The 13,587-nt window shown below is 40.1% G+C and overlaps 1 protein-coding gene across 1 annotated transcript; it reads right to left on the bottom strand.

Moving 5' to 3' along the window:
- Positions 1–222: 222 nt before the first annotated feature.
- Positions 223–10,298, bottom strand: LOC124289956 (organic cation transporter protein-like). The gene is made up of 10 exons (XM_046726622.1): positions 10,020–10,298; positions 9,241–9,454; positions 7,902–8,005; positions 7,237–7,391; positions 6,486–6,654; positions 5,359–5,592; positions 4,778–5,007; positions 3,956–4,137; positions 2,542–2,693; positions 223–1,227 (listed from the first exon to the last, which is right to left on the bottom strand). The coding sequence occupies exons 1-10, from the start codon at positions 10,166–10,168 to the stop codon at positions 1,182–1,184; spliced, it is 1,635 nt and encodes a 544-aa protein (XP_046582578.1). The 5' UTR covers positions 10,169–10,298; the 3' UTR covers positions 223–1,181.
- Between the last annotated feature and the right edge of the window lie 3,289 nt (positions 10,299–13,587).

Here is a 13,587-nt window from a genome sequence, read left to right as displayed (position 1 = left end):
CACGGGGCGGTGGGGTAGCCTAACGGTTAAAGCGTCCGCTCGTCACGCTGAAGGCCCAAGTTCGACTCCCCACATGGGTACAATGCCCATTTCTGGTGTCCGACGCCGTGATATTGCTGGAATATTGCTAACAGCGGCGTAAAATCATACTCACTCATTCACTCACTCCTACATGCACTTAGATTGAGAAATCTTGAAAATGAACATGACACAGTATGTTCTGTTGTAATGTTTTATCTTTTAATACCTTAAAATGAATACAACACGAAGTGAAATAGCTCCATATTGCATTCGTTTGAGATCAGTTACATGTATATACTTAGTCCCTGATATGGTTAAACAGAACTAGTTTACAAAAATTCAGGTAAGGAGAGAACTTGCAACATTAAAACAACAACACTTGGATTCCGTGCCAAAAGCGACAGGAACACAATCTGGAAGAGTGCATCAGAATGGTGAAGGTCCACATTTTACGTTTTAGCACTGAAACGAGGTTGCGTCTTAGCGAGGAAGGTGAGTCAGCTGACTGCCAAAAGTCCGGTTTCCACCTTTGTCGAACTGTGCTGGAATTTCCTGGCTCGATCCTCGCGCCACTAGTGTCTAGCATGAGGTTTGTTCCTTCTGCGTTCCTCCAACTGACGAAATGCATCCTTTATATCACTTTCACTTGCTCCAGAAGGCGGCGCCCAAACAAGAAGATCTGATCGGTAGTGAAACATGGAAAGATTTGCAATGTATCTGTGGACATCTTGTTGGTGATACACATACTCTGCAGATACTGTACGTGACTGAAATCGCGAAGTTGTTTTGAAATGGATGAATATTTCGATGCACGATTTTGACTGGTACAGACTCTTTAGACCAGCCTACATATATCTCAATGATTCCAGAGTAGTTCCAGCAAGGGTGTTCAAGACTCGGTTATCTCCCTTGTCACGGGAAGATGACGAGATTGATGGTCAAAGGAGTATATATGTACCGACATTGTTCCTTTAAATCCGGGGCTTGTGGTTTGAATAAAGGACAAAAGGTGTGGGTGTGTCGTAAATCCCGCAGTTATAGCGGAGGACATGCCCAGTTATTCTGGCCCAGTCAATATTTCCCATAATATTAAGTCTGGTGTTTGGGTCGGTCTGTAATGGTCGTCTTATTTATAATTTTACAATTATTACATCCAAATGTTAGAACTTCGTTGATTCGATGTCTTTTTCTTTCACCTCGACACGCCTGAAAAAGAGAGATATACGTATAGGCATTTATGTGGAACTTTCCAATCATTTGATAGCCATCAAGTACAACGATGCTGCTCACAAAGAACAAACGTCATAGGAGGATATTAACTATTATCGTATGTAACGGAAATCTTTGCCGACGGTATATTTTCTCCACAACCTGGTGCTGATCTCTGACCGGATAGACGATGTTGCTTCAGGGGTCATGTCTCATAAATTGTTAACTTGATAACTTGATATCTTTTACGTCGTACTTTTCAGAATGCGTCAGAGAAAGGATATAGCGATTTACCAGAAACAACCGCAACAGCATATTTGATCACATCATCTCAACAAGAGTTTAGATAAGTTTTGCTCATGATGTATTCGCCAATGTCAAACAGGACAGGCGATAAAAACATGTTTAGTGCATAAACACGGTCTAATATTTAATAATTTCCTGTCTGCATTTACATCTGACACGGTACAATTGTATTCGGCGTTACCTACTGCCATCACATAATAACATACATGCGAGTTATTGGGCGGTGGGGTGGCTTTGTGGTTAAAGCGTCTGCTCGGGTGGTTACATGTGTGAAGCCCATTTGTGGTGATATTGCCGAGAATGGTGATAAACGATACCCACACACAAAACAGTTACACAACACATCGGATTTGACTTGCCTCATCTATCACATCTTATATCCTTGTGAGAATATATCGTCAGTAATTCACAGACCTTTTTGTACCCCACCCTTGTCTTTCTATGAAAAAGTAGACTTTTTCAAATAATTTGTTTGAGATACATTTAGCGCTCGTGGTTATATTTCCCTTTCGACATGATGTGCTCACAGGAAAGTGAAATTTATTCAGGGATAATGTAGACAATGCAACCTGCTTTTTAAATGGGTGATGTATTTCAAAACACTATCAAAGGCTGCATATTCCTATGCCTGACAAGTATAGAAAATTGAGTTGTTTCGATTTTACAAGTCATACGCATTTGTACAAATGAAAGTAAAATGAGGACATTACTTTATCTATCTCGTATTTTATGAAAATTAAAGTCCTAAACATGTCCGTTGTGATCAAATTATTGGTTTTCCTATAAACTTAAAGTATTTCAAGGTTGCTGTCAGCCGTCTAGGGGTTTTACACTATTCTCATTGAGTATTCTGGGATAAAACGTATGTAAGTTTTATACTATATTGTTCTTGCAGGTAATTATATCATGTTCACTTTTGTTGAAGGTGAGAAAAAAGTCATATAAATTGTGTATGCTAATCGTACTACTTTTTAATGTAAAAGATATAGAAATATATAAAAGTACCGTCCAAAGTTTTCTCCATCTTCAATGGTTTCAGGCAAGCATCTGTTGAGAGTTTCTGGCAAGAACAGGGCCAGAAGTCCTGCCACCACAGATGCCGAACCAAATATAATCAGCGGCAACACATGGCCGATGTCACCGTGTACAATCTTTCCCTGCAAGGAGATACAACGACCTGTTCAGAATATCAACCAGTGTGCTTCTGTGTCTGGCAATGAATGATTATGTGCACTGACGACGCTTTGAAAAGAATTGTGCCTAGTGGAAGGCGACGATAAAGTGTCTACCCCCTAATCCTTCTAAATACACATGAAAATGTACTCTTAATGACGAACTAAACTTGAATCTCTTGAATATAGATGGAGAACTAAACGTCTAAACCTGAATCTCTTATTGATGTAGATGTGAAACTATACGAGGAATTAAACATGAATCTGTTATGACGAAATTGGAACCTGTTGTAAATACATTGCCCTGAATGTAGGTTAGTTATGCACAGGAGCATGTAGACATTTTTTATTCTATAAGGACTATGAATATTGGTGAAAAAGATTTAACTAAAATGTGTCTTGTTTCAACGAGTTCAGTTCATATCATTATATCAAATGAGACAACGAAACTTTCCATTATTGTTTCTGGTACGATTGAGTTCACGGTACGATTTCCATGTAAACTATACATGTGTTCGTGAACCATTACCAAAGAGCAATAATACCAGGTGGTTGTGAAAAAGTAAGTATGTCCTGTTGGTGGTACCCATCCAAAGCACATACAAAGATACAAAGACATTATCCATTGTTCGAGTGAAAGAAATACACAGGAACACATGACACAAATCAAAATAGGGAATTGCTTCGGACATCATTTTGACACAGATCAGTCAAATAATGAAATGTCCTATATACGTTTACCATGTCACATTTTGAAGGCTTTCCTGAGGTCTTCAAAGTTGCAACCTTGATCAAACAACATGTTTGTTTTGTTACAATAAACCTTCATGCTTAGAACTAAATAAGACACAGACGGGGTTGTAGCAGTGGTCCCCTTTACTGCTAACTCAGGTCGGTAAATAAGGGTAGTAATTTGACCGATATCAGATCATCTTCAGGTGTAGGACCTGAAGATGACCTTAAACATCTTGGCAAAATTTCTTCGTTCAGATTTAGCCAGTCCGAGCAGAAATTCTGCATTACGAGCAATAAGAAATATATTATCAGGGAGGGGAGGACATGGGGATGATTGACCATCTTGTCCAAATATCTTAGAGTTGTAAGTGCCCGTAGTGATGTGTTTTACTCCATTCGGGGAAACACACGAGCCCGGATAAGACAAACCTAGACAGAACCGGGATTCCAACCCACGGAAAGTGGTTTAAAGCATGGCTAAGAGATGCACCAATGTCATCTTTGAGACTTACCAAATCTGCTATATAAGGAGCGATCATACCCCCGACACGTGCCCAGGAACCGCTGGCCCCCATGGCTGAATTGCGCACAACTGTGGGGAAGAGCTCCGCCGAGAAGACATAGATTATGGCAAAGCCTCCTGCAGCTCCTAACTTGCCTATCATAGCAAGGAGGACCGTCGCCCACTGATGATCTGCACATTGAGTAGATATTCGTCATTTTCATGATCACCTGGTCCATTTACAAACTACGTGATTCCTTCACAAACTATCTCATTCCAATTGTTTAAAAACCCAATATTTAACGTAATCACAGTCACATCAAGGCGAAGTCAACGATAATCGACTGCACATATTTTTATCCATTCGGTGAGTAAGTGAGTGAGTTTATATTTACGCCGCTTCTAGCACTATTCCAGCAATATCACGGCGGGGGACACCAGCAATGGGCTTCATACATTGTAGCTATGGGGGAATCGAACTGGGGTCGTCGGCGTGACGAGCGAACGCCTTAACCACTAGACTACCCTTGTGTGGAATCGATCCCGGGTATTCAACGTGACGAGCGGACTTTAACCACTCGGCTACCCCACCGCCCCTTATCCAGAAACAGAACTTGCGCCTGAATCGCAAACAGCAAACACTTTTAAAAAATGACTACCTTACCACAAACATATGTCGGCTAAGTTAACGTAAATTATAATTTATTAGAAACACTTTGCTGAATGTTGGTCGAGATTTCACCAACAGTTTATTTGCAGATTTGGCCACATTGCTTTGAGTGACCCTGTTTGAGTGTGTAATCCTGGATGCAGTGGGGTCCGGTCAACTAACCTTTGTCCAGACAGAGGATCGTGATTGTTGTGAGGAGACAGGCCACGCCTCCAAGGATCATGCTGGCACAATGAATAACTCTCCTCCCAACCTTGCTCAGTAGCAGGATAGAAATCGTGTAGGCAGGGAACTCCACCAGCCCAGAGATAAGAAAGTTGACGTACAGGCTTCCTGCTCCCAAGTTATCCGTGTTGAGGGACAGACCGTAGTAGACCATGCTCACTACCATCCTGAAATCCCAATAAGGAATTCTAGCTTCGCTTGCTGTGAATGTATGTGTCCATAAAGTGATGTAACTAGTGGCAACAACTATTACAAACCCAAACCAAAACACCAAAACCAAAGTGAAATAAATAACGATTTCGTCATAACGGGAATTAGCTATATCGCTATTGAGCCCACTAGCTGCTAGTTATGGTGTAACCTTTACCATTACTATTGTTTTTAGTTGTCGCTTTTGTTAGAAATACTTCCAGTGTTCCTCCATCCATATGGAATTCTTCCAGAGGAGCAGGAGTCTCTAGACAGACCTTTCATCACAGAGGATAATGTCTTTCTTTTAAGCCAAACTTAACACTCACCAATTTAGGAATATTATTGCACTCCGGATGAGAAGAGCTGGAGATTTAAACATGTCTGCCATGCTAGCTTTTGTGATGTCTGCATGTGCGACCTCCTTCTGTTTGTCTGGTTTATGTTGAAAACAGTGATCAGGCAGTGTGACCTTGTTCATCTTGGCAGCCGTTGATAGGATTTTTTCAGCATGTTTGTGTCGCCCTTCGCTGATCAGCCACCGAGGGGACTCGGGGATACAACTGCGAATAATTAATAGAAGTGCCAAAATACGAGTATCTGTTGACAAGTGTTCGAATAACGTCAGCGGGTGTAGGTTCTGATGATACCCCACAGAGAACTAATCTCCAAAACATAAAATACATACATATACCCTAATCCAAAATGGATGCGTTCAACTTTCCAATAGTCAACGACATATCCTATCATCGTGCATGCTGTTTTATGCCGATCACAAAAACTCTTGCTGAATATCTATTTCATCAACTACGTGGATGACACTTTCAGATTTCACGCTTTCGTGACAAAAATTATGTCTGATGCAATTCCCTATTTTTGCAAAGTACCTTATTTCGTATGTTTAGGTAAACGATTTATTTCCGTACGAAGTCAATCCTTCTGGGAATATATAAATACTTCCGAAGGCCAGAAAGCAGAACGTCACAATCACCAGATACGTCAACGTTGATGTTTGAAAGAATATACGACGTCGTCCCACAGCACTTGCCATATCCTTTCAATACATTTCTGGCAATAACTTTGTGCACATTTCATGATCGAATACCCCAAACCTCGGTACAGCACCAGCAACATCGGTTTCTGCTGATGGTGTTCGAAACAGACGAAATACTGCACCAAGTGCAAGAATAATTCAGATAACAACAAACCTCAATACCCTTCTGTCCTTTCAATACATTTGAGCCATTTAACTCTATGTACATTCCTTGATCAGATACACCAGCATTGAAACATACCACCGATACATCACCAGCATCCGAAACATTAATGCTGGTTCCTGTTCCTGTTGTCACAATGTACTGCCAAATGCGACATCATCCCATCATTCCATCATATCTGTTCCAAACATATGAGCCACTTACACAACATGACCACGTTAACCAAACTCTAAACGTACCACCAGTACAGCAGGAAGAGAGCCGACGGGGCAGATACTGCTATGTCCAGGTAGCGCCAGTCTCTGATTAGGTAAGCTAGACCGGCCAATATCACAAAGCCCAGAGCAAAGAAATACTCGATGGAGATTCCGATAAGGGCTCTCTTACTGGGACCCACCATCTCTACACCTGAAAAGTAAAGATATGCAAAGTGTCAGTACATATGTGTACACGATATTTCCGATTCGCCCAAATGCATCACAGTGAGACACATTAAATTGCTATAGTGCAAACTTTCCTGGTATCTGTTGTTTTCAACACTGGACCCTTTTTGCATAGAGTCAAGTTTAGTATGACCGTGTTATTTTGCGACTAACGGGATCGGGTGGCCAGGCTCGCTGATCTGGTTGAAGCATGTCATCGTATCCCAATTGCGTACATCGATGCCCATGCTGTTGATCACTGGATTGTCTGGTTCAGACTCGATTATTTACATACCGCCGCCATATAGATGGAATATTGCTGAGTGCGGCGTAAAACTAAACTCACTCACTCACGTCGAGGTTTACCTTGATTATTGATGTTGAATAGGTGTATATCGGGGAACAAGCTATTTACATCTATTTATGTATAATATACATTTATAGATAAAATATTCAGATTTTTGGTTATCAAATGGTTCACTTTTATGAGCACGTAATCGCAAAAAAAGTAGTAAAACCTTAACTCAGCCGATGGTGACACATATAGGTAATATACAAACATACTTACTCATAACAAATGTAATCGGAAACATTCCTCCCATTGAGAATCCATTCACAAACCGTATGACACAGTACACTAGGAAGTTAGGCGCCCACGCGAGGCCAAGACCACCAGCAAGGCTCAGGACGACAGCAAAATACAGCGTCTTTTTCCTTCCTATTCTGAAACAGGTTCCAGGTCAATGAGGAACAGCAATGAACTTCATGTGATCAGGTCTATTCGTGTACCATTCCTGGGGAGTCAGATTTCTTGACGTCTAAAACATACCCTTTAGTTGTAAAAAACAGAATACGTTGGATTGTCAAAGTATATTGATTTTCATGGGAATAATAATAAATGTTTGTTTTTGGTATCTTGTTGGAAGGTGACCTTTATTTAAACAATATTTGTAATGCTGAAATCATTTTTTTAAGAATAAAATATACTTCTAAACAGTTTTTTTGTAGTTGAAGCACAATTTTAACATTTCAAATGGAGAGGAGATTTCATCAAAGGATTGTCCGCGGAGGTGAAAAAGAAATATATATACATGTATACTATAGATTTAAAGTGTTGAGCATTTCTGACCAGAAACATCATACTTGAAGAAAAATAGAATTCCTTTGGCTTTTTCTACTACTGTTAACACGATCTGTGTGGAACCGGGATTAGTGCCGGTTGCCTGGTCTTACTTGTCGGATACAATGCCGAGTATAAATACGCCGAACAGATAGCCTGCAGTGAAGATCATCTGGGCGTGTGATGTGTCCAAGGCCGCTTCACACACCATATCCATCTACACAAAAAATAGTCCGCTACTTTGCATTGAGTATACAACCCGGTTTTCCGCTACCCCTTGTTCATTTACGGAATGATAAATTGACGACTTGGAACGTTTGATAGAGTATTCGAGGTTTTAAACAATTACTTCAAATGTGTTGGTATGAGGGTATAACAGTTAAAACCGGTGTGCTCGTTGTGTAAATCCGCGCAGTCAACGGAAGTAACAATAATAAATTCACCGTCTGTTATTTTATTATTTATCACATAATGCAGATATCTATATGAAATCGGTAACTTTGTTCAACACAATTCAACACAAGCCCAACCCACCCTATTATCAGATAATGAAGGCACAATTGGCCTACTTTTGTTTAGGTTTAAAGAAACATGAACGCAAAAAAATAGTGCTTGGTTAGCCAATCAAATGCCATTATTTCATCCGCTCTATCGAATCCCTTTATCAACAGGAAAGAGAACACGCAAATGCTTGCAGTTTATGTAAGGGAAAAAAGGGTTGCAATGTTTTCCAAAGCGGAGGTTTCTATTCTTTACAAAATTTCTTTTACAGAAAAAAAGTAGGGTGGGACGCTGAATAAATCAATTGTATGAACTATAAAATTGATCGTGACATTATTATATTGAAGTAAAGTAATCATTATGTGATTCGTCTTGAACGTCGCACATTTACTGATGTGCATGTATATAGCTGTGAGTGAACAATTGTGAGTATACTGGAATATATCACCTTTCACTGGAGTCAATTGGACTAGCGTCATTGCACTTTTAATACCATCAGATGTTGCACATATTCTACGTTGGTAAACAATTTTTAATGTTTGCATAAAAAATATATATACACATTTGAATAATTAATCTATAAATGATTGAAAATACAACCTGCAAGTAGGTGCAGATAGTTCTTTGTGTTAAAACCAATTAAGAGTGGCGTGCCTCACGCACTAACGCAAGCACACACGCACTCTCTCACTTTATGAAAAAAGATGAACAACCACATACAACCTTTCGTAACTGTATAGATATACACCTTAATTTCTAATTTGGCCATTGTTAAACCTAAATATAGGCGCATTGTGTCAAGCTTACTCTGCAGAATATAATATTTAACTCATCTGCAAAAAAACATATTGTTCTTATTACGGATGGTGATTTTATTGAATGGAATAACCACTTAAAGGTTGAGCTTGTCAGTGAAGTACGTTCTTCAAAGATAACCTGGTGGCCTCATACCTCTGTTACTGCCGAGTTCTGTATGATGTCTGTAGAGTACACCCACTTGTCACACGCGGCCGTTGTCATGTTTTCAGAGACCACGTAGATATGACATTTGTCATACACTTGGTCATCATCTATGTCGCTGAGCGGTATAGTGAGGTTGATAAGACGAGCATGATAGTCCGACTGAATTTCATAGGTATCGTTGTCGTACCCCGGAATAGCACACCTGGAAAATGAAGCCAGGAATAGGACTTGATTAAAATTATAAAAAGATAACAGCAAAACCTCACCGGATTTCCAACATGGAACTTAGAGCGTGCCGGAACTAGGAGTTTATCATGGAATAAGAAGCGTATCGTTGAACAAAAAGCGTATGATTAAAGATGGAGCTTATTTGGGAACACGGGGGGTATTAGGGAACATGCAGCGTATCATTGAATAAGAAGCGTATCATAAACAACTAAAACTATTAGCGTGTCATTGAATAAAGAGTGTATCATGGAACCAAGGGGAAACCTGGACGTATAAATTATAAATTTAAAAAAGTATAATTATAAAGAAAAGTGTCATTTAAAGCATACCTTTATAAAGAAAAGCGTCGTTTTAAAACACATTCACTTGAACGAAGGAAATTGGGTTTAACGTCGTGCTTGAGAATAGAACGAAGGAACTCACCTTCACAATTTGAACCAATACATTTAAACTAGTGCTTTTACTATAGGCATGTGGCCTCTTCAGTACCCTGAATAAAAGAAGTTGAAATTGAAACTAGTGTTTTAAATCGCGCCTACCTGTGAGCGGGGGTTTTCTGGATAAAAACCGATAAAACCATCCGAATTCCATTCGAAATTGCACTTAGGCATAGCAGAAAATATACCAACTTCTGATATCGCCCAAATTCTCCCAGATGGGACAGAATTTCGTCAAATAGTAGCACCATGTTTACTGAAGCGATTGCACTCACTACCGGAGTTTTATACTCATTTAAGTGAGGGTCACGTGATCCTTGACATTGTTTGACCTTTGAGGATGCTGAACTAATATCAGTTGACTTAACATATTTGCTTAACAAAACATCATGTTTGCCGTTATCCCGGCAACTGACAATAAATATGTTATCGGTGCAAACAGGTCCACTCAAGATCATTTATCTGCATCACAAGCGACGTATATGAGAGTAGGAAATTTCCATTGAAATAAAAACGTGTGCTTGTCATAGTAACCTGCACGTGCAGCGAGGAATGTGTCACGATAAGTGAGCTGAGGTCGAGAACATGTCGCGTGTACCAGGAACACCCGTTATGTTCGCCGGGATTGTTCATGTCGGCAATCACAGTGTGGCATAAGTGACCGGTACTGTGTTAGGAGACCGGCTTCCACTGGTAAACATGGCGTCAAGATTAGGGTGTTTACCGCTATATGATAACCTCGTTAATGCAAGCAAACTGTGTTTGGTGTGGGTTTGCCCACGTTCTACACCATGGACTGATGAAAACCAGCTGGTATTGTTTTTAGAGTGAGTTATACTTCTGATTGATTGGTTGGTTGGTTTGTTGTTTAACGCCACACTCAGCAATATTCCAGCTTACAAAATCGGGTCTGGGCCAGGCAATCCAGTGATCAACAGCATGAACACGTGGCGCCTGTGCACAGAGCGCAGGTCACGAATCAATTGAAGTTAAGCAACGGCGAGTTCGGACAGTTCTTGGATGGGTGACCGTGTTTGACAGCTTGACTCCTGAGAGTTTCTAGGACTTCAGTCCTGCCCCACAACGAAGCACATGCGTTACATGTGGTCTCACCTTAGGCAAGTGAGTTTGTTCAAAATTGCCCCTGTTCACCGAGCAGAAAATGGGTACCAGGTTGTGTAAAGTCATATGACTATAACCTTCTAGCGCCCTAACAGGCAGCTTGGGTTATCCGGGGTAATAATAATCAGGTTGTTAGCGCTTTAAGCATGCTTTGTTGCGTGGAGATTAGCGCATTATAGGACTTCTTCTTCTTATTATTAATTAACATCGATCTACGCAATTGGGATAAGATGACATCTGTCAACCATGACAGCGAGCCTGACCACCCGATCCCGTTAGTCGCCTCTTAGGACAAGCATGGGTTACTGAAGATCACTTCTAACGGGGATCTTCACGGGTTATAGACGGAGGAACACTGGAAGTACATTTAACAAAGCCGATGTTCATTTTGAATACAGTAGTACTGCTGAGCGTTACAACAGAACTTTGTGATTCATGTTATGACCAAAAGACGAAATGACGAGTGAGTGAGTGAGTATAGTTTTACGCGGCTTTTAGCAACATTCCAGCAGTATCACGGCGGGGAACCCCAGACATGGGCTTTACCCATGTGGAGAATGGGTTACTGAAGACCAATTCTAACCCGGATCTTCACAGGTCCGTGAGTTATACAACACTATTACACAAAAATTGCAGATTTTATTTAAGAACCAATGTGTATGATGGTATATGGATTTAGAATATGATTAACCCATTCATAACGTGTTCTGAAATTTGCGCATACACCATGACTTCGTGCAAGCGTTTTTTCATGATTGACATTTACAGCAAAACGTGTTACTGTGTTGTTCCAGGTTTCAGCGTTGACAACAGCAGAATGTTATTCTAGTGATGTTTTAAACTCAATTAAATGGGGTCTTTTCACATCGGCGTTGACACAGTTCACTATTTGTTACGAGGGAGGAGTGCAGAGAAAGGGACAGCCAGGTGTTCGAGAACGGATAGAGACGGCACAGCACAGGTTAATGAATATATAACTTTGTCTGTGAACGTGCTTCGCGAACACCTGGCTGTCCCTTTCTCTGCACTCCTCCCTCGTAACAAACAGTGAACTGTGTCAATATTTTAATGATAGTTAGTTAAACAACTTTATTATTTTTAGGACAAAAAATTCTGCAAAAACCTCACAGAGTGGGTATGATGTTTTGATTATGATCAGCGTTTCATTGAGTATTTTATGTTTATTAGTTTTCGAGTTAGATTGCAATTCATCGGTCCGCGTTTGAGCCAAACGGACTTTCGACCTATGCATTTAACCATCTTCCAAACCAGGACAAGACCATTGCTGAAAAGTTGCTGGTGACCGTGACGGACTCGGAAGAAGAATGTAGAAAGGTACACAGGTTGCAGTGGAGTATGCTCCCTCTGTATCCCACCTCATCGGATGTTAATGTATATTGCGTATTAAATTATATGTGAAGTGCTAAATATTGTATTGTGGAAATTGATTTATAAAGTTAATTTTGAAAAGTGTTCTAAATTTGTTGTGTAATGAATTCTGTTTAATAAATTATTCCTTGGAACACATATCTTGTTGAACAAATATTGCAACAAACCGCGAAAAGTAGTATTTTGTCTTTTTAGCAAATGTTGGCAGCTACTTGATGACACGACCAAAACATACTTCATCGTAAGTGTATTGACACATGTCCACTTAAATTAAAAAACAGAAATTTTATGAGCCGTAGTTCTTAATCCCTTATAACAACATACAAGGTGGTCGTACTCTTCCACGCCACGTCATGCCATAACACGACACTCTAATGTCATTTTAACCATGATGTACTTTGAACTAATTCTGCATGGAAAAATCCACAATGTTTGTTGTCCTTGTGTAAGTGCGTATTGCGTTATCGAAGTTCTATGTGGGCTGACAGATAACGATGAACCAGCTTGTTGTTTGAAAGAGAGCTATACTTGTAAACATTGGATAAGAGTTACGGTGACTTCATGTAGTTATTAATCTGTTCCCCATTCTTTCTGTCTCACGCACTATCAGAGCCACGCCGCGTTTGCGTGGCCTGATCTTACGGAAGCCTTTTAGGGCCACTGCAGGTAAAAATGAAGAAAAATAACATATAAAGTACAAAATGCAGTAAACGGCTTCTGTACTTTTAAGGGCAAATGTGTTCTTCTTTTTTTCTTGAACATTCATGAAAATATGTTGAAATGTCAAGACACTACAGTCAGGATATTGGGGGTTCGCGAAACCCCAAATCGATCTACCCAGTAGCCCAGCTAACACAACGTTTCCGTAACGTTGTGGGAAGGTTCTAGATTGGTAACGTCATGACACAAAGTTGTCTCAGCGTTAGTATTACGTCATTTTATAACGTTATTTGTCTCAACGTAACAACAACGTTGCAAATTTACGCCCCTCACAACGTTATAACGTTTTCTGTAAAGCGCTATTCAGCTAGCAAGCTATTTTCACTGGGAAAACTATTCAACTATTAACGTTAAATAGAATGTTAAGAGTTAAGACAACGCAAAATACGTGAGCATCAAATATCTTATCCTTGTGGACGTAAAAATGACGTATCACAAC

This window comes from Haliotis rubra, unplaced genomic scaffold (assembly GCF_003918875.1).
Source record: "Haliotis rubra isolate DU_JTF1 unplaced genomic scaffold, ASM391887v1 Scf452, whole genome shotgun sequence".
NCBI lineage: Eukaryota > Metazoa > Mollusca > Gastropoda > Lepetellida > Haliotidae > Haliotis > Haliotis rubra.
The sequence above is the reverse complement of the archived record's forward strand: the minus strand, read 5'-3'. Positions and strand labels throughout refer to the sequence as shown.